The 26,374-nt window shown below is 46.3% G+C and overlaps 2 protein-coding genes across 4 annotated transcripts in view; one reads left to right on the top strand and one right to left on the bottom strand.

The window, feature by feature from the left end:
• LOC134530058 (1,5-anhydro-D-fructose reductase-like) overlaps window positions 1–26,374 on the top strand; it is a 166,617-nt gene that overhangs the window by 19,617 nt on the left and 120,626 nt on the right. Inside the window, exons 4-7 of one of the 2 annotated variants that reach the window (XM_063364607.1) lie at window positions 4,143–4,393; window positions 5,815–5,977; window positions 6,968–7,065; window positions 8,503–8,696. In XM_063364607.1, coding sequence (XP_063220677.1) covers window positions 4,143–4,393; window positions 5,815–5,977; window positions 6,968–7,065; window positions 8,503–8,551 — 561 coding nt within the window. In that variant the 3' untranslated portion in view covers window positions 8,552–8,696. Of the gene's footprint in view, window positions 1–4,142; window positions 4,394–5,814; window positions 5,978–6,967; window positions 7,670–8,502; window positions 8,697–26,374 lie in introns of those variants that run through there. The other variant, XR_010074769.1, reaches the window with a different exon arrangement.
• LOC134530060 (protein ARV1) lies at window positions 11,740–24,716 on the bottom strand. Of its 2 annotated transcripts, none has more exons than XM_063364611.1 (5): window positions 24,510–24,716; window positions 22,938–23,057; window positions 16,267–16,420; window positions 14,936–15,166; window positions 11,740–12,616 (listed from the first exon to the last, which is right to left on the bottom strand). In XM_063364611.1, the coding sequence occupies exons 1-5, from the start codon at window positions 24,609–24,611 to the stop codon at window positions 12,480–12,482; spliced, it is 744 nt and encodes a 247-aa protein (XP_063220681.1). In that variant the 5' UTR covers window positions 24,612–24,716; the 3' UTR covers window positions 11,740–12,479. The 2 variants fall into 2 exon arrangements, with proteins under 2 accessions (XP_063220681.1, XP_063220679.1); XM_063364609.1 differs by having other exon boundaries at window positions 11,740–12,649; window positions 24,510–24,712.

Raw genomic sequence — 26,374 nt, 5'->3', positions numbered from 1 at the left:
CTCCCGAAGGCCGCTCCAGGGGAGAGGGAGGAGCCTTGAGCGAGCTCCCGAAGGCCGCTCCAGGGGAGAGGGAGGAGCCTAGAGCGAGCTCCCGAAGGCCGCTCCAGGGGAGAGGGAGGAGCCTAGAGCGAGCTCCCGAAGGCCGCTCCAGGGGAGAGGGAGGAGCCTAGAGCGAGCTCCCGAAGGCCGATCCAGGGGAGAGGGAGGAGCCTAGAGCGAGCTCCCGAAGGCCGATCCAGGGGAGAGGGAGGAGCCTTGAGCGAGCTTTCGAAGGCCGCTCCAGGGGAGAGGGAGGAGCCTAGAGCGAGCTCCCGAAGGCCGCTCCAGGGGAGAGGGAGTGTCCTAGAGCGAGCTCCCGAAGGCCGCTCCAGGGGAGAGGGAGGAGCCTAGAGCGAGCTCCCGAAGGCCGCTCCAGGGGAGAGGGAGTGTCCTAGAGCGAGCTCCCGAAGGCCGCTCCAGGGGAGAGGGAGGAGCCTAGAGCGAGCTCCCGAAGGCCGCTCCAGGGGAGAGGGAGTGTCCTAGAGCGAGCTCCCGAAGGCCGATCCAGGGGAGAGGGAGTGTCCTAGAGCGAGCTTTCGAAGGCCGCTCCAGGGGAGAGGGAGGAGCCTAGAGCGAGCTCCCGAAGGCCGCTCCAGGGGAGAGGGAGGAGCCTAGAGCGAGCTCCCGAAGGCCGCTCCAGGGGAGAGGGAGGAGCCTAGAGCGAGCTCCCGAAGGCCGCTCCAGGGGAGAGGGAGTGTCCTAGAGCGAGCTTTCGAAGGCCGATCCAGGGGAGAGGGAGGAGCCTTGAGCAAGCTCCCGAAGGCCGATCCAGGGGAGAGGGAGTGTCCTAGAGCGAGCTTTCGAAGGCCGCTCCAGGGGAGAGGGAGGAGCCTAGAGCGAGCTCCCGAAGGCCGCTCCAGGGGAGAGGGAGTGTCCTAGAGCGAGCTTTCGAAGGCCGCTCCAGGGGAGAGGGAGGAGCCTAGAGCGAGCTCCCGAAGGCCGCTCCAGGGGAGAGGGAGTGTCCTAGAGCGAGCTCCCGAAGGCCGCTCCAGGGGAGAGGGAGGAGCCTAGAGCGAGCTCCCGAAGGCCGCTCCAGGGGAGAGGGAGGAGCCTAGAGCGAGCTCCCGAAGGCCGCTCCAGGGGAGAGGGAGGAGCCTAGAGCGAGCTCCCGAAGGCCGCTCCAGGGGAGAGGGAGTGTCCTAGAGCGAGCTCCCGAAGGCCGCTCCAGGGGAGAGGGAGTGTCCTAGAGAGAGCTCCCGAAGGCCGCTCCAGGGGAGAGGGAGGAGCCTAGAGCGAGCTCCCGAAGGCCGCTCCAGGGGAGAGGGAGTGTCCTAGAGCGAGCTCCCGAAGGCCGCTCCAGGGGAGAGGGAGGAGCCTAGAGCGAGCTCCCGAAGGCCGCTCCAGGGGAGAGGGAGTGTCGTAGAGCGAGCTCCCGAAGGCCGATCCAGGGGAGAGGGAGTGTCCTAGAGCGAGCTTTCGAAGGCCGCTCCAGGGGAGAGGGAGGAGCCTAGAGCGCGCTCCCGAAGGCCGCTCCAGGGGAGAGGGAGTGTCCTAGAGCGAGCTCCCGAAGGCCGCTCCAGGGGAGAGGGAGGAGCCTAGAGCGAGCTCCCGAAGGCCGCTCCAGGGGAGAGGGAGGAGCCTAGAGCGAGCTCCCGAAGGCCGCTCCAGGGGAGAGGGAGGAGCCTAGAGCGAGCTCCCGAAGGCCGCTCCAGGGGAGAGGGAGTGTCCTAGAGCGAGCTTTCGAAGGCCGATCCAGGGAAGAGGGAGGAGCCTTGAGCAAGCTCCCGAAGGCCGATCCAGGGGAGAGGGAGTGTCCTAGAGCGAGCTTTCGAAGGCCGCTCCAGGGGAGAGGGAGGAGCCTAGAGCGAGCTCCCGAAGGCCGCTCCAGGGGAGAGGGAGTGTCCTAGAGCGAGCTTTCGAAGGCCGCTCCAGGGGATAGGGAGGAGCCTTGAGCAAGCTCCCGAAGGCCGATCCAGGGGAGAGGAAGTGTCCTAGAGCGAGCTTTCGAAGGCCGCTCCAGGGGAGAGGGAGGAGCCTTGAGCGAGCTCCCGAAGGCCGCTCCAGTGGAGAGGGAGTGTCCTAGAGCGAGCTTTCGAAGGCCGCTCCAGGGGAGAGGGAGGAGCCTAGAGCGAGCTCCCGAAGGCCGCTCCAGGGGAGAGGGAGTGTCCTAGAGCGAGCTTTCGAAGGCCGCTCCAGGGGAGAGGGAGGAGCCTAGAGCGAGCTCCCGAAGGCCGATCCAGGGGAGAGGGAGGAGCCTAGAGCGAGCTCCCGAAGGCCGATCCAGGGGAGAGGGAGGAGCCTAGAGCGAGCTCCCGAAGGCCGATCCAGGGGAGAGGGAGGAGCCTAGAGCGAGCTCCCGAAGGCCGCTCCAGGGGAGAGGGAGGAGCCTAGAGCGAGCTCCCGAAGGCCGATCCAGGGGAGAGGGAGGAGCCTAGAGCGAGCTCCCGAAGGCCGCTCCAGGGGAGAGGGAGGAGCCTAGAGCGAGCTCCCGAAGGCCGATCCAGGGGAGAGGGAGGAGCCTAGAGCGAGCTCCCGAAGGCCGATCCAGGGGAGAGGGAGGAGCCTAGAGCGAGCTCCCGAAGGCCGCTCCAGGGGAGAGGGAGGAGCCTAGAGCGAGCTCCCGAAGGCCGATCCAGGGGAGAGGGAGGAGCCTAGAGCGAGCTCCCGAAGGCCGCTCCAGAGGAGAGGGAGGAGCCTAGAGCGAGCTCCCGAAGGCCGCTCCAGGGGAGAGGGAGGAGCCTAGAGCGAGCTCCCGAAGGCCGATCCAGGGGAGAGGGAGTGTCCTAGAGCGAGCTTTCGAAGGCCGCTCCAGGGGAGAGGGAGGAGCCTTGAGCGAGCTCCCGAAGGCCGCTCCAGGGGAGAGGGAGTGTCCTAGAGCGAGCTTTCGAAGGCCGCTCCAGGGGAGAGGGAGGAGCCTAGAGCGAGCTCCCGAAGGCCGATCCAGGGGAGAGGAAGTGTCCTAGAGCGAGCTTTCGAAGGCCGCTCCAGGGGAGAGGGAGGAGCCTTGAGCGAGCTCCCGAAGGCCGCTCCAGGGGAGAGGGAGTGTCCTAGAGCGAGCTTTCGAAGGCCGCTCCAGGGGAGAGGGAGGAGCCTAGAGCGAGCTCCCGAAGGCCGCTCCAGGGGAGAGGGAGGAGCCTAGAGCGAGCTCCCGAAGGCCGCTCCAGGGGAGAGGGAGGAGCCTAGAGCGAGCTCCCGAAGGCCGATCCAGGGGAGAGGGAGGAGCCTAGAGCGAGCTCCCGAAGGCCGCTCCAGGGGAGAGGGAGGAGCCTAGAGCGAGCTCCCGAAGGCCGATCCAGGGGAGAGGGAGGAGCCTAGAGCGAGCTCCCGAAGGCCGATCCAGGGGAGAGGGAGTGTCCTAGAGCGAGCTCCCGAAGGCCGCTCCAGGGGAGAGGGAGGAGCCTAGAGCGAGCTCCCGAAGGCCGATCCAGGGGAGAGGGAGGAGCCTAGAGCAAGCTCCCGAAGGCCGATCCAGGGGAGAGGGTAAGGGTGAAAGGGAGAGGGAGGGAGAGAGAGAGAAGAAAGTTAGAATAAAGTAGCAACCTTATTATACCAATTCAGGTTTATTACCCCAGGATGAACTGGGGAGAGGAGCTCTCTAATGTCGATTTTTTTTTCCTAACCTAAATTATAACTATGTGTATTTAGGAGGGGTCTGGGTCTAAGTGGTAGGAGGGGGATTGGCCAGCCATGGCATCTTTTGGTGCCATGATTAACTCCCCTCACTGACTATTCTAGACTCTAAACTATATAAGTTGGGTCCAGGTGAATACTCCATAGACACAGGGAAAATCCTGGGCAGTTACATGCGGGATGCAAAATTTCATGCATTAATTACATGCGGGTTGGCTACGGTAATAGAAGGATGGCTCAGGAAGAAAAGTTGGAAGAGTAGAAAATATCTACTAAGCAAGGGCGGGCACTTGGACATTTTTGTTGCATTGGAAGTTTTGAGCATAACTGGTTGTTAGGGGTCGACTATCGTCGTTTCCCGCCAGGCTGACAGTCAGCCAAATTTGTTGAAAGACATTATTATATGACCGCAGCACCCAGGTTGCCCCAGCCACCGCGGCCATGTATGTCCGACACATGGCAATGGTGATCGTGAGCCCCTCTGCTTCGTTGCCTTTTTGGCATGGACATGTCGAGTGTGTATGGGTTCACAGGCGATGGAGCAGCAGGTGGACACCGGTAAGGCACGCTCCATAGGTGTCTCCAACTATAATGTGTGTCAACTAACGAGGATCCTGGATGCTGCGCGCATCCCTCCTGCTACCAACCAGGTAGAGCTGCATGCCTACCTGCAGCAGCCCGAGTTGCGCCAGTTCTGCTCTCAGCACGGCGTGGTCGTGACCGCGTTCTGCCCGCTGGGGTCACCTGGCACCCGAGACCACTTCCGTCGCAAGTACAACTACAGGTGCTTGCTGCTACATGAGCTTTAAGGTTATATTGTTTCATGGCTTTGAGACTTTGAGGTCAATGTTTGGAACTGAAGGAGGGAGGAGAGGATTGGCAAATTGTGAGCCAGTGTTTGCTTTTTGCCATCTCTCAGTGTGACATGCACACACAACTGGAACATGCATGCTACAATGTGAGCTCACTCAACAATCTTCACACAGCCTACTGCCATTGTGCACTCAACATAAAAAAAATTTAGATCATATGCTTTCGTAGTTTCTGGGTTGATTCCTGATGTTTCTGCATGCTTTGTTGAAACCATTTTGAGGGTTGTTAATTACTTCAAGTTAGAACAGTATTTAAATGGCGTCACACATAGTTCGCTGCTAGGCATGGCTTAGCGAGGCTCACTTTATCAGTTCACATGAACGGGCTTTAGCCTTCGTTTCATAACAAATCTGCAAAGTAAGCTATTTTTAAAACAAAATTATTATTTTTATGTAGAATAAATATACACAACTAAAAATGTTTTTTTGTGTTATATTAATCTTTCAATTTTAATAGTCAGGCATACACCAGTCCTGTAAACTCCTGCAGCATGTCGTGAACAATGAGCACTGTTATGAGTTATGACATGCTTCACTTCAGAACTAAATGCAGGGCCGGCGCGTCCATATAGGCGAACTAGGCAACCACCTAGGGCGCCAAGTAGCTGGGGGCGGCACAGCACGACACATAACAGCTGATATAGTTTAACGATTATTGAAACTAGATGAAAATGGATTTTTGTAACAGTTTGGAATGTTTATATTGATATAAGTAATTATTTAAAGTCCACGGTGACCTGTTTATGATTTGTAATAAGTAAAAAAGTATAAAAAAAATACACAAGCCTACTTACATTTGATTGTTGAAAAAAAACTCAGGCTTACGTGATGTATTTTGAGGCAAGGAAAATTTTTTTTGGGGTGTCCAGCCGGGTGGGCGGAGAAGGGGGGGGGGGGGGGGCGGCATTAAGGTTTTTCGCCTAGGGCGCCAATTTATCTTGCACCGGCCCTGACTAAATGTCTTAAAATATAGTTAATACGACTCTTAAATTGTGTACAGCATTTGGAAGAGACTTTAGCAAGTAGGAATACAACTTTCATAGTGACCTTGTGGCTGACCTCATCTTCTGCTACAAGTCTGCGAGTGTTGCCTGGAGCGGTCATGTAGCGACATGACACATGACACAGGGTCTTCTGGCAGTCAGTACTGTGCAGTCAAAAGGAAGCCGAGTGGTGTAGAATCATGCTCTAACACCACTTAAAGTTACTATCAGCCAAGCCATGGTCGTGTATGCATGCATATCGTGGCAAGTGAGGGTCGTCATTGTCATTTGAAGAGTGCTCAAGTCTTGCAGGTGCACCAACATGACCTGATCCTTGCTCTGTCGGCCAGACACGAGGCATTTCCGGACATCCTGGGGCGCCAGGAGGTGTCGTGCATCGCTGATAAACTTGGCAAGACACCTGCTCAGGTGCTGCTGCGTCACCTCATCCAGTTGGGCGTGGCCATCATCCCCAAGAGCACCAACCCTGAGCGACTGCGAGCTAACCTGCAGGCATGTGACCCTGACTACTGGCTCACTTCTTGACCAGCGCAGGGGAGCTGGGCTTTGCTGGCATAGCTGCACTCACAACTTTATTGCACTTATTACGCGATTTTTCTCTTTTCGTGCATTTGAAAAATGTTTTACAAGTGCTCCTGATTGCAAGCCAGGCCATGGTAAGGGCGACGTAAATCGGTATGGCGGACTGGGTCCTGACCATGTCAGCGGTGTTCATGCAGGATTACCCAGCTCGCTCATGTCCTGTCCTTCCAGGAACAGCCCCGGGCTTTCAGCTGCAGGGTGCTTAAATGGTGTGCGGTCTCGGGTGCAATAGTATTTTGAATCGCCGTGAAAGGGCTTGGTGCTAATCCAAGCGGGCTAGGCACGAGAAGACCAGTCGAACATTGTATCAGTCCACAAGCCGGCTGCCACTCTCGTGCCCACGAGATGAACGAGGCGACGCGAAGCGACGAAGGCAGGGACCGCTCTTCAGCAGGTAGAGAAATGACCAAGTACGAGGTGCGCCATCTATCATAGGATGTGGGGGAAGTTCAAGCCTTTTCAGAGCCTTTCCCTCCCCCCTTCCTTGCCATGCCTACGAGAAAGAGCGGGCGCAGGATCTCCCACCTGTCTAATTTTCCTGAAAACCGTAAGTCTGAATTTATAGGACTGTTCTAGGTTATCCAAATAAAAATTCAGGATCTGTGAGAGTGCAAACCTGTACTGGGCAAATTTTAATGCTCATTTGTTAATGTTTTTTATTTAGCACCTTCAAAATATTATTGGTTTATTTGGCTGGCAAATCTCTGTAGCAATGAGAAAATTCACATAATTCCCTTGCATTATTTAAGTTATTTTATAATGCTAATTATTTATGATTTACATACCTTAGGTAAATTATATAATAATTGTTGACTAAATATGCTCTGAGAAGCAAATCAATACAGTGCGAACAATAATAAACAGCTGAAGCTAAAGGTTGGTTGTTGCGGTCCCTCGCAGGTGTTTGACTTCGAGCTGAGCGACAACGAGATGAGCGTGCTCAACGCGCTGGACCACGGTGAGGCAGGCCGGATCATCCACTTCAGGTTCTGGAAGGGGTGAGCTCTCTGCATTGGTGGACACTGCTCTATTACTGCAGCCATAAGCAGTAGTCTCTACTTCCTGGTTCCTCGTCCCTATTGGGGTCACTGGATACTACGAGGCGTAATGAGATGGCATAACCCCGCTCATTTGTTGAGGCTGGCAAGTCACCAGCCAGGATCACTACACCACTCAACACTTTAATGTACATTGCTACCTTACAACATAGTTTAGACAAATCAGTAACACCAGCACTATGAATATGGAGCAAAACAAAGGGTAGCAGAGTCCTATGTTATCAGCCGGATGGTAGCATCTCTAGAAAACTCGTGCCAATGTTAGTCATTGCTGTAGAAGCTCTCCAATTTTCAATGCATTTGGTATGTACATAATATAGTATTCTTAATCAGCACGAGACAGTGTGGATATCATCAAGTACAGACTGCTTAACATCTGTCCACATTATAGGCAGTTTATTCATACACTTGTCATCCTGACATTCTCTGCTATGATGTTGGAGTGTCGGATGACTGCTAAGGGCGCCAACTAGGCTAATTGAAGAGCCCTGCAGGTCAGTTCACAGGTAGAGCTAGGACTCAACTAAGAGTGCGATGTCATCACGTGGCTATGGCAGGGAGCAGGGGTGATGTACGGAGGTATCTCCTGCAGTTGCAGCCACCAGAGATACTGATTTAATGTTTGGCACACTACTTATAAAATCACTATAAGACCATTTCTGGTATGATGGTTCTTATTGACATGGGGTCACTGTATATGGCGCTATGTACAGTGTCTTGTTCTATGCCTGATGCCAGGCCTTGAAACCACATGTGGCTGGAGCTACACTTATGTAAATAACCAGCAGCTAATGACTACAATGTTGAATCTTGAAGACCCTCCGACCTTTGGTCAAATGATAATGGTAGGGGTGTCTGTGATGCCCGCCTTGACTTGGAAGACTGTACGTTCCTAAGTTATTGCGCAAAGAAATATCTCCACACAGTTTTCTGGCACACTTACTTTACATTATGAATATGACCAACACGATGGCAGTCTCCTCAGCAACACACCATATACAAAACAAAGACCTTAATTAACATGAGGCTGAACACTAACACAATGATTTATTAATGTTTTAATACAGTGTTGTAGATGTGCTGATACATTTACTTCAGCAAATACTTGGATCTCCATCACAACTTTGATTCAAATTGAAGAAATGGTCTAAGCAAAATCCTAATTATTTAGCACAGATTCTTCTTAACACATTTCTGCTTCAGCGAGGAATTCTGTTGTACCTAGAGCTTAATTAGGGACTTTGCCGACGTGTTCTCTGCTACCTGCTACATCAGCTGCTTTAGCGGGGATGCATTCATCATCATAAAGTGACACCAGAGGCGTACGTCCTTGCTACTAGTTCCAGGACCGCACGGCGCGCTTGTCTCATGTTGCAGGGTGGAGCAGCATCCAGAGTACCCGTTCCCACGGCCCGAGTGCCCGTGACTGTGGCGTGCAGCAGTGCCTTGGAGACACCCCCCCCGCCAGTCGCGTTGCGCACTAGTCCGGGCGGGGGAACAGCAATCAACTGAATGCAAAATCAAAGCTGTATAATGTTTTTGGTTCACTAAATTATTATTTTCTGCCTTAATGTTGTCTTTTATTGGACGTAAATGAAGCTCTTCATTTGACATTCTATGATGAAATTCTCAACCAATGGCAGATAGTACACTCAAACTTGGCTTGCAAGAAGTATTTAAACACAGCTCCTGCTGAAACCTGTTTGGATGGCGAGACACACGGCTGCACACTGTGTACTGGCTTGCCTGGCACCACACAGATGATGCATGTTCCTGGGAACACTAGAAGCTCTAGAACTGGCTCAATACTCAATGAAAAGAATAAATAACACAATACATATATTATTACTTCATAAGAAAACATATATGCATAAAATAATACAAGCCAAACCAAAAATTCCAATGATCAATTTTAGTTAAATAATTAATGACTAAGATTAAAAATTATTTAATTTTCTTTAATGAAGGCACAACCCAGTTACTATTTTTCTATCTCTAAATGTTTTCCAAAATCAAAATATGAAATTACATGGTACATAGTGTGGCGTACACCGGCACAGGACCTCAGAGTTTGCATTCATTAACACACACAAGTATCATGTAGTTTTCTGGAATGGAAGAAAAATAGTAAAAATTACAGCAGCACGACGGAAGATGCTTGGTGTGACTGCTGCTGGCGACAGCGGCCACCCTGTACCAGCGCGAGGCCGACACACAAGCAGGCTGTGGCCGTCTCTATCCCTGTACCTGGACATGCGTTACCTTCCAAACCAAAACACTTGTCTATCCCATGGACAACATAATTGTGTAGAATATGACAAAAATATGCAGAAATACAAAGTATGAAATAATTAACTGAAAGGAATATAAACAATTCCCAATTGATGGACCTGCTTGTAGTGACGCTGGGTGCGCTAACAATAGTTCCTTAAATACGTAGTTTAAATAAAAGAATGAGCATTAACTGGAGCAACTCATAGATTAATTAATTTAATGCACTGCCATTCCCTGGAATCATGTAACTGATGCTTGGGGTGAGCCTAGCACTTTACTGACAAGGCTCTGAGATGAACAATGTCTGGGGCACCAGACTGTCTCATGTCTAATCAGCAGATATGGTGGATCATCAGTCTCAGCAAGGTAACCTAGACTCGTGGCTGAAGAAGATTGCTGGCTTGAAGTGGGACATGTTGGACACTTATTACAAGTTGTTAATTACACCTGAAACACATCTGTGCTAGCGGCAGTCTCTTGATGGTGATTATGTTGCTGTAGTCGACCAGTACCACATGTTCAGGTATTCAACTAGAGGGCTGAGCTTGGACGTCCGAGCTGTGGTTCTATGTTGATGACTCAAGTTACGTTGCTGCTCCCGGCAGATATATGCACGGTTAAGTTGAAGTAGTTTCTTAACCATTAGCTTTAAAATGTTGAGTGTACGCTATTCTCCCTTCTTACTCCTTCCCCCCTCACCCCTGAGCTCCTCGGAGACCTCACATTATTTCAATGCACCTGAGGCTTTCCTTTCTGACGGTTCTGCTCAGGCGCAGTGAAGATTTCTCGGGGCATAAGAGTGATTTTGACTTGATTCATTAGAGTGGTGACCCTTAGCGACTTGGCACAGCCAGTGATGCGTCTCGTGCATGGTAACTTCTTGCCTTCGATGCCTTGGTATGTTGTAGCTATTCCGGATTTCTGTTTCGGCCACTGCCATCCAACTTTTGTTTCTTTGTGTTTGTGAGTTGAGGCTCTTTCTTTTTCTGTAGTGCTGATTGACAAATGAGGTCAGTGGCCATTCCACGTATAAGCATATTCCATGCATCATTAGCAGCACCTTATTGTTTTGGTGATTAGATTTGTAATGCTGTTTAACTGCCTGTCTGGTCTCTTCAATTACCTTTCTGTTTATGTGGTTGTGAACTTATTTTTGTCTAGCCTAAGTCATGTTGTTTTGCACTGTTTAACATTTTTATTGGCGTATTCGATGGGTTCGTGACCATGCTTGGATGCCAGTGTGTTTTCTCGTTAACACTCTTGTCCTTTACAGTCAAGCTGTCATAAATGTTTTACCTTTAGGGATACCCTTAGTCTCTAACATTTATTTAGCATCATGTTTGCATGGCTGTGTAACCCTGAGCCCACTTCTTTTGTCATATGTAGTTTTGACAGGCAGTGCTTGTTTAGGGTGTGATTAATTGCTCTGTCACGCCCGTTTTTTCATGTTGTATTTGCATTGTGTGTCTTTTCTAGCCCCTTATGTACTGCTCTCGTGTTGATGTAGCTCTATTATTCTGTAGTCTTGTTAAGAGTGCTACCTAGTTGGGTTTGCTTACCTGTTTCACGAGCTTTAAGCATTTTATTCTGTTTATTGTATGAAGGTCTGCACTTGAGCATATACATATCTACATATGTACGGGCTTTTGGTAACATCTAGTCCTGTATCAAACAATTGTAATATAAACTATTCATTTGTGATATTTCTTCTCATTGAGGATTATCTTGTTGAAAATAGCTATAGCTTTAAGCCTGTTTGCTGTTAACAGGACACTTTACAGTTAGTCCATTTGAGATGACACCATTGCTATGACATTTGCAAAGATATTTAGAGGTTGAACATTTTTTGTCCATGCTGTCATCATTGTGTTGTCCATAATACCTGATCGTTGGTTACATTTGTCCAACATCAGTTGATTCAGACTTGTTTTCTGTGAATATATCTTCCTATCTTTTATTTATTTTTTGATTTTTGGAATTTTTCCATGACAAAACAGTGCAAAACTGCAATGTGATCTGTCCAAAAAACTGCACTGATAAAAATTCCTCATTGCAAGAATTATTTAAAGAACACAACCATTAGAATCTTGAAAACTCTTTCTGATACAAACTAAAATAAATACATAATAATATTATTGTTACAGAGACCATGTGTGGCCGACTTCAACTGTACTAAGACACACTTTGTGAACCACTTTTCTTGCAATAACACAATATCACACATTCACTAATGAATATTAAGATTTATTGCCCTTACTCAGAGTAAAATTTACTGTTGACAATATTGGTACAAGTCATTTAGTTGGGCATCATAACAAAATAAAATTATAAAGTAGTAAATAGTTTTACTTTAAAATTTATTAAAAGTAAAAATATAATAAACATGAACACTTGATTTTACACATGGACCAGAATCATAACATAGGAACACTCAAAGACACTGATAATTTGGTAATTCCTGATATAAAACATATGGGACAAAGTTTAGTTACAGACTTTTCGAACTGTGTCCAAGGAAATCTGCAAAATAAATGACAAAACAAAAGCTTAATAGCGGTGCCAGTAAGGTGGGCAATAGTCATCAACAGTACAAAACTTCTGAAAAATAATATTTACAGCAAATTTTTATCTCAAAAGTCATTAGAATCAAATTAATTTTAAAGTTACTAACACTCAAATGTGCCGGGACAAGCTTACTCCTTAAAGCACACCTCTGGGTTGTAACCCTCAATGCAAGAATGTATCACGTCTCAGTTATGACAATTCAATAAGTTTTCACACTTAGAACTGACATGAATACATAGATTAAAGTTTTTATTATTTATGCCATAATTACCTAAAAACGCATTAGCGTCACTCGTTTCTTCTCTTACTGGTCATGAGGAAATTAAAAAAATAAAATATGTCAAAAAAACACAACACAACAAAAAAAATTAAGAGTTTTAAAGAAATAAACTGACAAAAATAGTGTGGTGAAAAACAGTCTTTCAAATAACTGAAAAACAATAATAAATATAGTGTTAATACTCCGCTGATGTTGCGGTGCAAAGCAACTGCTGAGCCGAGCGCAGTGGTGCGGATCACGCGAGGCAGGAGCCGGAGTGGTTCCCGGCGGAGCTCGAGCCGTGACAGAGGCAGCTCTGGGCCGTGCCCAGCACCCAGGAGGTCACCTGGTGCGTCTCCAGGGACTTCAGTGCGATGCCCAGGGTGATGACGACTGCGGAAGCCATGAGTGACACGTTGCAAACGACTGCAACATCATCACTTGTTTTGGGAACAGAGCTGGGCCGATCACCTATTTTGCCGATCATACCGATGCCGATCATCTGCTGCCGATCTTGCCGATATTCTGAGCCGATTAGAGCCTTTCAAGTACCTCTGATTACACGTTGCTTTTGACGGATCACTATAAACAGTGAAATATTCCCAGACAAAACTACTTTTCATTGACATGATTACTTAAAATCACCACACACATGCACACACAATTAACTGCGTTAAAATGTAATAAGGTCAAACCAAATATTCACCTAATCACAACTCCGTCATTCTGTGATCTGTGTATGCCGGTAGACAGCGATGATAATTTTATTGCCCTTCCTTCCCCCCAGTGCCGCCAACAAACTTTCAATAATTCCCGATTGTAAGTTAATTTGTGAATACGAAATACCACTAAATGGGGAACAAAACTCTTCATCAACCAGGTTTTTATACAAAAGAAAAATAAGCTCTATTTCACACTAAACAGGATAAGAATTTTACTTTTTGCTAAAAAAAAATTTCAACAGGCCATATTTAGCGAGAAAAACTAAATAGATTAATTCCAGAAGAGGTAGTTGTTTACTAACCACGAGACTACTAGAGCCATTAATCCGTACGAATTCCGTCGCACGACGCGCGTCACTCTAATCTCTGGCGTCACATAACCAACCTAAACAACAGTCGCCATACGCCATTGCGGTAATATTAACCGTAAATGGTAAACAAATACATAGTTTTCGGTTCGTAAATGATAAGAAATAACTTTGCAAATAGTATAATGGAAAATTATTATACCAAAAGTACCGTAAATATACGTGGAAATTGATACTTAGATATGCAACTGATCAATGTTTATAAAACTTACGCTATATTTGTTTCCTTTATTGGTATATTTTTTTGTGTGTGGTTAGTTTTAAATGATTAAATCCTTATATTTTTCGATGAATAATTGAATTTTCTTCCCGAAAAGTACCGTAAAAAAACATGAAAGTTGTTAGGTATAGGTAATTAATCAATGTTATAAGATTTCAGTAGGAGACCAATGATCGGCTCAAATAATCGGCTATGTTTTGCCGATCATTATGATCAGCAAAATTAACAAAATCGGCCGATTATTACGATCGGGGATCGGCATCGGCCCAGTTCTAATTCCAATAAAATAACTGTATTAAATTACAAACAATCAAATTATCAATTTTACATGCTGGTTGATAAATAGTTTTAACAAACCTTTCAAACCAAAAAAGTAATAATGAGAAGAATTTTTCCTTCAAGTATAGATATGTATACATGTTAATTTTTAAGGGTAATGCATGTTTTTGATTGACGAAATAAAAAAAAAACAGTATGCAAGTATTTCCAAAGCATAGTAATACCTGCTTGTGCAAGAGTAAACCTTCACGTGAGACAGCAGAGTATAGTCTGTGATGAAGAGGAAGAGGCTACAACATACAGGAGTAAACTCTCAGCTGGGCCAGTAAAGTGTATGGGTGATGAAGAGGAAGAGGCTGCGATGAAGAGGAAGAGGCTGCGATGAAGAGGAAGAGGCTACAACATACAGGAGTAAGCTCTCAGCTGGGCCAGTAGAGTGTATGTGTGATGAAGAGGTAGAGGCTGCGATGAAGAGGAAGAGGCTGCGATGAAGAGGAAGAGGCTGTGATGAAGAGGTAGAGGCTACAACATACAAGAGTAAGCTCTCAGCTGGGCCAGTAGAGTGTATGTGTGATGAAGAGGTAGAGGCTGCGATGAAGAGGAAGAGGCTGCGATGAAGAGGAAGAGGCTGCGATGAAGAGGTAGAGGCTACAACATACAGAAGTAAGCTCTCAGCTGGGCCAGTAGAGTGTATGTGTGATGAAGAGGTAGAGGCTGCGATGAAGAGGAAGAGGCTGTGATGAAGAGGTAGAGGCTACAACATACAGGAGTAAGCTCTCAGCTGGGCCAGTAAAGTGTATGGGTGATGAAGAGGAAGAGGCTGCGATGAAGAGGAAGAGGCTGTGATGAAGAGGTAGAGGCTACAACATACAGGAGTAAGCTCTCAGCTGGGCCAGTAGAGTGTATGTGTGATGAAGAGGTAGAGGCTGCGATGAAGAGGAAGAGGCTGCGATGAAGAGGAAGAGGCTGCGATGAAGAGGTAGAGGCTACAACATACAGAAGTAAGCTCTCAGCTGGGCCAGTAGAGTGTATGTGTGATGAAGAGGTAGAGGCTGCGATGAAGAGGAAGAGGCTGTGATGAAGAGGTAGAGGCTGTGATGAAGAGGTAGAGGCTACGACGTACCGGAGTAGGCCCTCAGCTGGGCCAGCAGGGTGTAGCCGGTGATGAAGACATGGTGCCAGGAGCCGACCTGTCCCCAGATCAGGCTGGGGATGAAGAGAAAGCGGCAGAAGCTTCCAAGCACTATGCCCTTCCACAGCACTAGGAAGCTGTAGGTGGGGGGCTTGTGGGCGGGGAGCAGCCACCACCTCGCACTCGTCACTGCTGCCACCAGCGAGAAGAACATCCCGCAGCCTGGACCATGTGGCATTTCCTTTCCTTACACGCACCTCCCTTCATGTTTACTATACCTATCTTCAATTCTTATATTTACAACCTCTTTTAATTTGATACATTTTTAATTTCTCCTACATCACAATGTAACTGGATGGAATTAAAATATACTCACATTATAATACATAAAATATTATTTGGCTCTATTGACCTTGCTTTCACCATATTTATCATGTAACTTGAATAAATATTGCTTGATAAACAGTACCTTATGGTAACACATTAGTATTTAAATATTGTAAATTGGTAGTATGCATTAACAATTATTATTTGCAACCAAAATCATAACTTCATTTATTCTTTGCCAATTATAAATAAGTTCAAAAAAAAAGCAGTCAGTAGCAGTCCCGTGACCCCAAGATTACACGTCACTATGAAACAAACACTTGTAGGACTATTTAAACATTGCCCTGACATCATCTGAATTTCAGTTAGTCAAACAGGTTAAAAAACAAAACTGTCACTTTTCATAATAGTCATTTAAAAATCTCTTTAAAATTACAATTCCTATAAAACTGTTTACAACAGAATTTGTGATGACAATTATATATATTGTTTGTCATCTCCACAATCAAACAAGTAGATCAGAAACACAATTGGTGGCCTGCCCAAAAGTGGCCGATGATGTGTCACGCTGGCGAGATGAGGGTGTGGGTTCGAACCCAAGCCCACCCGACTCCAATGAACGCTCGCATGGTTAGGAGCTCAGTAAGACCTCTGTGGACGAACACAGTACGTCTACCTTCCACATACAAGGTCCTACGTGACGATCTTACTCCAAGTCTCATCTTGTTTCTTAATATGGGGCAAACAAAAGAGCAAGAGCACAATGTTGTGTGTTTGAACGTGTTCTCTAGATGACATGTGACTCGCATGTTATATATACTGTCATCACCTACATGATTAAAACTAAAAAAAAAAAAAAATTGAACTTGAAATTCTTTCATAATGTAAAAAAAGTAATACTTATTTTATTTAGTAAATTAGAATAGATTATAATAGTTATCATTGACAGGCAAATATCAATAAGGAAACAGGACGTGTAACGCAGTGTGCCTCACCAAGCACGGAGTAAATGCAGGTGAAGTAGAACTGCTCTTCGCCCTGGAACCAGTGAGAGGAGGGGGAGAGCGCGTCGGAGGAACGGCCCTGCACACTCGTCCACTCAGCATACGCCTCCACCAGCAGCAACACCACGGCCAGCTTCCAGTGGTTCTGCACACACACACACACACGGCACGGCACAGCACGGAGCAACACCTCGGCCAGCAATTAAATTTATGCAAATGTTTAAATTAATATTTAATATTAAATATTTATTTTATTTTTTTATTTTTATTGGAAATATACTTTACCAACCGTGTTTATAATATCACTCCAGTCCTTTTATTATTTTATTTCTATTAATTATTTGCATTTAAAATCAAAGTTAGTTTTTTACCACACCAGGTAAGATAAACTTCTAACGTGCATACATAAGTACACCTATGCAAACTTTTTTTTTCAAATAATTTTGCTAGTAAATATAACCTATGAAAATATTACTTTTGTATTATTATTGACTATTAACTATTAAGTTTGCAATAATATGAATTTAAAGTTGCATTTAAAACAATTTTATTTCACTTCAACGAATTACAGCCTTCAAATAATCGTAATATTTAACTGAATTTTACATCATACTACCTGCAAATTTGGATGGGATATTTTTCAAGGGTTTTTGTATTGCAAGGAGCAGTCGTCGTCTTAGCCGGGCATGATTGTGACTTGTTACAATGTCCAAAGAGAATTCAGAGGGCCTGGCAAACAGTATTTAAGAAAGAAAGGTCTCAAACACAAAATCGCATGACGTACGCAGCCCTAGCACTCACTGCGAAAATGCAGAAGTTAACTGGAAGTGTAGCAACCACATGCCGTTACTTGGAGGTCTCCAGAGACCGTAACGCCTGGCCGCGCTCTGCGCATGCACGAAGGGGAACACACCCCAGTCATGCACGAAGGGGAACACACCCCAGTCATGCACGAAGGGGAACACACCCCAGTCATGCACGAAGGGGAACACACCCCAGTCATGCACGAAGGGGAACACACCCCAGTCATGCACGAAGGGGAACACACCCCAGTCATGCACGAAGGGGAACACACCCCAGTCATGCACGAAGGGGAACACACCCCAGTCATGCACGAAGGGGAACACACCCCAGTCATGCACGAAGGGGAACACACCCCAGTCTCTCCTCGCAGCCAGCTCGCTTGTAAGAGTTCAGGGCATTTTACAACTTATTTAACTGAGCCACTAGGAACTGTACAGAAACTGTTCATTGTATCCCGTGATTTTTTTTTAATTTGGTCATATTTTTGAAATTTTAATGGCAAATAATACTATAAATTCTAATTTTTAAGCTATTAAAATCTTTATTCATTACAGCCATCCTAATTTTGTATTACCAAATTAACTTTCATTAGCTTGTGTTTATTGAAATATAAATAAATAGATAAAATACTGTTTAAAACACACAATTACTGGATCCACAATATTTAAATGTGAACAAAAACAAATACAAAACAAGAAATCAAGAATCGGTAACAAAGGATCTATTCAACTGACAACTAAGATGGATTCAATTTACCTAACATTTAAACTTTCCTCAGAATATTATACTAACCTACAGTAATACTAAAATACAGTAACGCTAAACTACAGTAATGCTAAACTATAATAACACCAAACATAAATAACATCAAAATATTCTAAAACTGGACAAACATTGACATTAACTTAAAATGAAAAAGACATACCTAGTAGTATCATTTGTGAGAAAATCAAACATTATTTAATACCCAAGTCTATTCTGGTAAAAATAACACTACAAAAATAGTGACATGAATCATGATTCCAAATCCAATACCAGACTTAACAGAAATATAAAGTCAACCACTTCCACCAAAGCTGAAATAGTTCCTCCGTGAAGGAAGGGTTTCCTCTCGAATAAAGATAAGTAACACCGGCTAATTCCACCGAGGGTCTGTGAGCTGAACTCTCACCTGGAAGCCAGTGTTGTACAGGATGTGACGATACGCCTCCTGGTTCAAGAGCAGGTCGATCACTACGATCACCGGGTCGTACTCTATGTACTTGTCTGCTACTGGTCAGTAGCTAGACTGGGAGCTGAACTCTCACCTGGAAGCCAGTGTTGTACAGGATGTGACGATATGCCTCCTGGTTCAAGAGCAGGAGGTCGATCACTACGATCACCGGGTCGTACTCTATGTACTTGTCTGCTACTGGTCAGTAGCTAGACTGGGAGCTGAACTCTCACCTAGAAGCCAGTGTTGTACAGGATGTGACGATATGCCTCCTGGTTCAAGAGCAGGTCGATCACTACGATCACCGGGTCGTACTCTATGTACTTGTCTGCTACTGGTCAGTAGCTAGACTGGGAGCTGAACTCTCACCTGGAAGCCAGTGTTGTACAGGATGTGACGATACGCCTCCTGGTTCAAGAGCAGGTCGATCACTACGATCACCGGGTCGTACTCTATGTACTTGTCTGCTACTGGTCAGTAGCTAGACTGGGAGCTGAACTCTCACCTGGAAGCCAGTGTTGTACAGGATGTGACGATACGCCTCCTGGTTCAAGAGCAGGAGGTCGATCACTACGATCACCGGGTCGTACTCTATGTACTTGTCTGCTACTGGTCAGTAGCTAGACTGGGAGCTGAACTCTCACCTGGAAGCCAGTGTTGTACAGGATGTGAGGATACGCCTCCTGGTTCAAGAGCAGGAGGTCGATCACTACGATCACCGGGTCGTACTCTATGTACTTGTCTGCTACTGGTCAGTAGCTAGACTGGGAGCTGAACTCTCACCTGGAAGCCAGTGTTGTACAGGATGTGACGATACGCCTCCTGGTTCAAGAGCAGGTCGATCACTACGATCACCGGGTCGTACTCTATGTACTTGTCTGCTACTGGTCAGTAGCTAGACTGGGAGCTGAACTCTCACCTGGAAGCCAGTGTTGTACAGGATGTGACGATATGCCTCCTGGTTCAAGAGCAGGAGGTCGATCACTACGATCACCGGGTCGTACTCTATGTACTTGTCTGCTACTGATCAGTAGCTAGACTCGAAGCTGAACTCTCACCAGGAAGCCAGTGTTGTACAGGATGTGACGATATGCCTCCTGGTTCAAGAGCAGGAGGTCGATCACTACGATCACCGGGTCGTACTCTATGTACTTGTCTGCTACTGGTCAGTAGCTAGACTGGGAGCTGAACTCTCACCTGGAAGCCAGTGTTGTACAGGATGTGACGATACGCCTCCTGGTTCAAGAGCAGGTCGATCACTACGATCACCGGGTCGTACTCTATGTACTTGTCTGCTACTGGTCAGTAGCTAGACAGGGAGCTGAACTCTCACCTGGAAGCCAGTGTTGTACAGGATGTGACGATACGCCTCCTGGTTCAAGAGCAGGTCGATCACTACGATCACCGGGTCGTACTCTATGTACTTGTCTGCTACTGGTCAGTAGCTAGACTGGGAGCTGAACTCTCACCTGGAAGCCAGTGTTGTACAGGATGTGACGATATGCCTCCTGGTTCAAGAGCAGGAGGTCGATCACTACGATCACCGGGTCGTACTCTATGTACTTGTCTGCTACTGGTCAGTAGCTAGACTGGGAGCTGAACTCTCACCTAGAAGCCAGTGTTGTACAGGATGTGACGATATGCCTCCTGGTTCAAGAGCAGGTCGATCACTACGATCACCGGGTCGTACTCTATGTACTTGTCTGCTACTGGTCAGTAGCTAGACTGGGAGCTGAACTCTCACCTGGAAGCCAGTGTTGTACAGGATGTGACGATACGCCTCCTGGTTCAAGAGCAGGTCGATCACTACGATCACCGGGTCGTACTCTATGTACTTGTCTGCTACTGGTCAGTAGCTAGACTGGGAGCTGAACTCTCACCTGGAAGCCAGTGTTGTACAGGATGTGACGATACGCCTCCTGGTTCAAGAGCAGGAGGTCGATCACTACGATCACCGGGTCGTACTCTATGTACTTGTCTGCTACTGGTCAGTAGCTAGACTGGGAGCTGAACTCTCACCTGGAAGCCAGTGTTGTACAGGATGTGAGGATACGCCTCCTGGTTCAAGAGCAGGAGGTCGATCACTACGATCACCGGGTCGTACTCTATGTACTTGTCTGCTACTGGTCAGTAGCTAGACTGGGAGCTGAACTCTCACCTGGAAGCCAGTGTTGTACAGGATGTGACGATACGCCTCCTGGTTCAAGAGCAGGTCGATCACTACGATCACCGGGTCGTACTCTATGTACTTGTCTGCTACTGGTCAGTAGCTAGACTGGGAGCTGAACTCTCACCTGGAAGCCAGTGTTGTACAGGATGTGACGATATGCCTCCTGGTTCAAGAGCAGGAGGTCGATCACTACGATCACCGGGTCGTACTCTATGTACTTGTCTGCTACTGGTCAGTAGCTAGACTGGGAGCTGAACTCTCACCTGGAAGCCAGTGTTGTACAGGATGTGACGATACGCCTCCTGGTTCAAGAGCAGGTCGATCACTACGATCACCGGGTCGTACTCTATGTACTTGTCTGCTACTGGTCAGTAGCTAGACAGGGAGCTGAACTCTCACCTGGAAGCCAGTGTTGTACAGGATGTGACGATACGCCTCCTGGTTCAAGAGCAGGTCGATCACTACGATCACCGGGTCGTACTCTATGTACTTGTCTGCTACTGGTCAGTAGCTAGACTGGGAGCTGAACTCTCACCTGGAAGCCAGTGTTGTACAGGATGTGACGATATGCCTCCTGGTTCAAGAGCAGGAGGTCGATCACTACGATCACCGGGTCGTACTCTATGTACTTGTCTGCTACTGGTCAGTAGCTAGACTGGGAGCTGAACTCTCACCTGGAAGCCAATGTTGTACAGGATGTGACGATATGCCTCCTGGTTCAAGAGCAGGAGGTCGATCACTACGATCACCGGGTCGTACTCTATGTACTAGTCTGCTACTGGTCAGTAGCTAGACTGGGAGCTGAACTCTCACCTGGAAGCCAGTGTTGTACAGGATGTGACGATATGCCTCCTGGTTCAAGAGCAGGAGGTCGATCACTACGATCACCGGGTCGTACTCTATGTACTTGTCTGCTACTGATCAGTAGCTAGACTCGGAGCTGAACTCTCACCAGGAAGCCAGTGTTGTACAGGATGTGACGATATGCCTCCTGGTTCAAGAGCAGGAGGTCGATCACTACGATCACCGGGTCGTACTCTATGTACTTGTCTGCTACTGGTCAGTAGCTAGACTGGGAGCTGAACTCTCACCTGGAAGCCAGTGTTGTACAGGATGTGACGATATGCCTCCTGGTTCAAGAGCAGGAGGTCGATCACTACGATCACCGGGTCGTACTCTATGTACTTGTCTGCTACTGGTCAGTAGCTAGACTGGGAGCTGAACTCTCACCTGGAAGCCAGTGTTGTACAGGATGTGACGATATGCCTCCTGGTTCAAGAGCAGGAGGTCGATCACTACGATCACCGGGTCGTACTCTATGTACTTGTCTGCTACTGGTCAGTAGCTAGACTGGGAGCTGAACTCTCACCTGGAAGCCAGTGTTGTACAGGATGTGACGATATGCCTCCTGGTTCAAGAGCAGGAGGTCGATCACTACGATCACCGGGTCGTACTCTATGTACTTGTCTGCTACTGGTCAGTAGCTAGACTGGGAGCTGAACTCTCACCTGGAAGCCAGTGTTGTACAGGATGTGACGATACGCCTCCTCGTTCAAGAGCAGGTCGATCACTACGATCACCGGGTCGTACTCTATGTACTTGTCTGCTACTGGTCAGTAGCTAGACTGGGAGCTGAACTCTCACCTGGAAGTCAGTGTTGTACAGGATGTGACGATACGCCTCCTGGTTCAAGAGCAGGTCGATCACTACGATCACCGGGTCGTACTCTATGTACTTGTCTGCTACTGGTCAGTAGCTAGACTGGGAGCTGAACTCTCACCTGGAAGCCAGTGTTGTACAGGATGTGACGATATGCCTCCTGGTTCAAGAGCAGGAGGTCGATCACTACGATCACCTTTTCGTACTCTATGTACTTGTCTGCTACTGGTCAGTAGCTAAACTGGGAGCTGAACTCTCACCTGGAAGCCAGTGTTGTACAGGATGTGACGATATGCCTCCTGGTTCAAGAGCAGGAGGTCGATCACTACGATCACCGGGTTGTACTCTATGTACTTGTCTGCTACTGGTCAGTAGCTAGACTGGGAGCTGAACTCTCACCTGGAAGCCAGTGTTGTACAGGATGTGACGATATGCCTCCTGGTTCAAGAGCAGGAGGTCGATCACTACGATCACCTTTTCGTACTCTATGTACTTGTCTGCTACTGGTCAGTAGCTAGACTGGGAGCTGAACTCTCACCTGGAAGCCAGTGTTGTACAGGATGTGACGATATGCCTCCTGGTTCAAGAGCAGGAGGTCGATCACTACGATCACCGGGTCGTACTCTATGTACTTGTCTGCTACTGGTCAGTAGCTAGACTGGGAGCTGAACTCTCACCTGGAAGCCAATGTTGTACAGGATGTGACGATATGCCTCCTGGTTCAAGAGCAGGAGGTCGATCACTACGATCACCGGGTCGTACTCTATGTACTAGTCTGCTACTGGTCAGTAGCTAGACTGGGAGCTGAACTCTCACCTGGAAGCCAGTGTTGTACAGGATGTGACGATATGCCTCCTGGTTCAAGAGCAGGAGGTCGATCACTACGATCACCGGGTCGTACTCTATGTACTTGTCTGCCACTCGTCGGCAACTGGTCTGGAAAACACAGGAAAACCATATCCATACAAACTGCACACAAAACTAAGTAAAGTAATAATGTTCTAGCAAAACAATAACTGTAGGCCTAATCATGATCATTTGAACAAATGTTATTGTTAGAGTCAAGCTGATGCCATAACATGCATAAGCAAGGGTGCAAGATGCAACCCTGTCCGACCTAAAAGATCAGTGTAAGTTGCTTTGAGCCTTTACTGGGTCCCGTAAGCACAGGCAACGCTTGCCAAGGCAGGGGGTCATCCTGCGGTGATTCATGATGCCCATTAGGTACGTATGTCTCTGACCTTACACAGCATTGCAATGAACTAGCATGTCAAGACGCTCTTGAGCCTGTGTTTCTCTGCTTCCAGAGAAGAACCTCCTGCAAACAGGCCTCAGCTGACAGTGGGTTTTACCTCATTCTGCATTCATTTAATGTCATTATTGCATGACCGCTTGCATTTCTGGTCTCATTCAAAATAAATCTTGTGTTGTATAAAATATGCCAATTGAAAGGGTAAATAAAATTAATAATTAAAATCAGTAATGGTAATTGTGAATTTGAAATGTGATTTCAAAACACTTGTCATTCCTTGTAGCACATTTTACTATTACAAAATATTACAAGCATTGTTTTTTAGTTAGAAAATTTTTACATTCCAGATGTTTATGATTCATTACAAACTATACAGTATGCCTTTTTAACATATTATTGGATACATATTTCTTTCTGATTGGTTTTCCTGTTGATTGTCATGTGAAATCAAGTCAAATGTACATCGGTGCCTATGGTCAGCAGATTCTAATTATGTTGGTTTTTTCGTGTATTTCATGTTTCTTTTAATGTTCTAGATGATCTCCGACATATCCATTTTCTTCTCAAGATTAAAAACATGTAGGTACATGCATACAACACAAATTGTGGTGTAAAATTTTATTTTTTGTTGTATGAAATACCCAGATCATGGATGGGTCAGGCAGCAATATAGTGTAGGAAATTTTGTTCTGAGAAACAGCCTTTAAATATGAAACAATTGTATTTTAGCAAGTTGAAAACAGGTAAATCTGGACGCAAATTATTACTTTTGTTGAAAAACCATTCCTAGAGTGACCATTATTGCAATTCATATTTTCCTAGTTAAAATGGCATGTACCTCCAAATTAATTGTCTTGCCCAAAAGCAAGTTTCTCATAACCTATTATGAATCCAAATTATGTGTTTATAAGGTAAATACTACAACGTATTCATTCCTTAAAATAATTATTTTATAAATTATATTTTTACAGAGAAGCCAACTATATACGGTTTTTTGCAGACCCCCCTCAAACTATAAATTTACAATCCATTCTTTGATTTTTTTAACATAAATATATATACAACTGAGGAAAAACTGAAGTGGCATAATGGAAAAAGGTTTAAATTCTACAAGAAATAAAAATGGAGACACACACACAATTCGTTAATTTTAGCACTGATGGGCTATATTGTTTATACAAGTCCGTCATCTCATTGCCACAATTAACACACACATAACACATTACAATCTTCGACATTATCTGGACATAAACAACATCCAAGAACAACAAACGCACGCTACGCAAGAACCATAGAACAATAAGAACTAGAGAAAGTAGATTATAGTTGAATACTGTATATCAAGGAGCATCTATGTATGTTATAAACCGTTGCCTACGAGATTGGGAAGGCCTTCGCATCAATGATTTCGTGGAACATTGAATGTAGTTCGCACAACACCGATAGAGCGCAGGTGTTTACACTGTAAATTAACATATGGCTTATGACATGAAATGTCGAATTGTTGATGAAAGAACATTTTCCTGGAGTTTATTTGTTAGCAGTGTGCAAGTAAGTTGACTTTGCCGGTTATAAGTTGCGAGAAATTATTGATTTCGACTATTTTGCATGTACTTTGGTAATATAATATTCTAAAGAGTTATTTGATATAATGGTGCAAAATGATGAAAACTTTGCAATTATAAACGCTGTGCTGTTCGTTAGGCTATGGATTCAATGATTTTGATGTGTGGAACTCTTTAGAATCCCTGCTCACTGTAAAAAGACATACATTTACTTATTTGTTTATATTTTAAGATGGTGTATTGTTGTGTGCCATTTTGCAAATGTGAATCCTCACAGGTGACTGGCATTTCATTTCATCAGTTTCCAACAAATTGTGATTTGCGTGACAAATGGCTTAAAGTCATTTCACGACAGGAAAGTCCTGATAGCAGTGATAAATGGCCGCCTTCAGCTAGGTCAGTTGTCTGCAGCAAACATTTTAGTAATGACGCCGTCCCCGCTACCTCTGACTATTTAGACGTGATTTTTTCTCGGGTTCGTGATCTCAGGGAAGGTCCGGCCTTGTGGCTAGAGGTAGGGGTTAACGCAGTAGGGCCCCCCGAGCTGTTATGGCCACTCGGGACGCCTGAATAATAACACAAAGTTTCTGGAAGATATTTGGTGAATTTAATACAGCACAGCCCAATACATGGTGCTGCCCGTTCTGGCCATAACGGTTTGCCCGACGCGACTAGTCACACGCGCAGCTCACTTCCTCAGTGGCGGCTCACGATTTTAATGCGCGTGAGGTGCGGACTTGTACACGTGATGCGATAGTTACAAAAATACACTCTGACATGACGAACGATATCTTGACGAACAATACACTTCACTATTACCTAACACTTAATAAACTGGGCTAGTGGCACGTAGGCCCGTGTCTCCGGCAACTCTACGTGATAACTAGATGTGTCCCAGGGACTGATTCGTTAATACATTTGGTGGCATAATGCCGTACAACGGTGATACAAAAACCCTAACGTGACAGATAACACTTTGACGAGCAACTAGTTCACTACTACATAACACTTAATAAACTGGGCTAGTGGCACGTAGGCCCGTGTCTCCGGCGACTCTACGTGATACATAGATGTGTCCCAGGGACTGATTCGTTAATACGTTTCAATGGCACGTGTCGCCTGCTGGCTGCCCCGTGCGGGCCAAAACTAAGTAGCCTGTAGGCTAAGTTGGGCGTGAAGCGCCGACGTAAATTCTCGTAAACTCCCCACAGTACTTACGTATGACGTAGAACACTCATCTTGGAGCACTGATTTAATTAAGTTAAATACCTCATGGTAGATTGAGGCCGACCGCGGAACTGTACGTAAAAGTTTGAAAAGATATTACACTATTGAAAACTACATGTCGGTGAAAGCAAAGGTTGATGGTTCCGTGTTGCGCGCAGGCTGCCGGCCTGTTGGAGCTCCTCTAGGACACTGCCAGTGTCACCGCGCGC

This window comes from Bacillus rossius, chromosome 3 (assembly GCF_032445375.1).
Source record: "Bacillus rossius redtenbacheri isolate Brsri chromosome 3, Brsri_v3, whole genome shotgun sequence".
Taxonomy (NCBI): Eukaryota; Metazoa; Arthropoda; class Insecta; order Phasmatodea; family Bacillidae; genus Bacillus; species Bacillus rossius.
This window is presented reverse-complemented; position numbering and strand designations above follow the sequence as displayed.

What these genes read in the sequence shown, in the direction of transcription:
- LOC134530060 (XM_063364609.1), bottom strand. Translation starts at nt 24,611, where the DNA reads ATGTCGAAGATTGTAATGTGTTATGTGTGTGTTAATTGTGGCAATGAG. An exon ending in TGCTAAAATTAACGAATTGT is followed by an intron (nt 23,058 to 24,509) that starts GTGTGTGTCTCC and finishes TGTGTTTTCCAG; the next exon opens with ACCAGTTGCCGACGAGTGGC. An exon ending in CTGCATTTACTCCGTGCTTG is followed by an intron (nt 15,167 to 16,266) that starts GTGAGGCACACT and finishes CACATGGTCCAG; the next exon opens with GCTGCGGGATGTTCTTCTCG.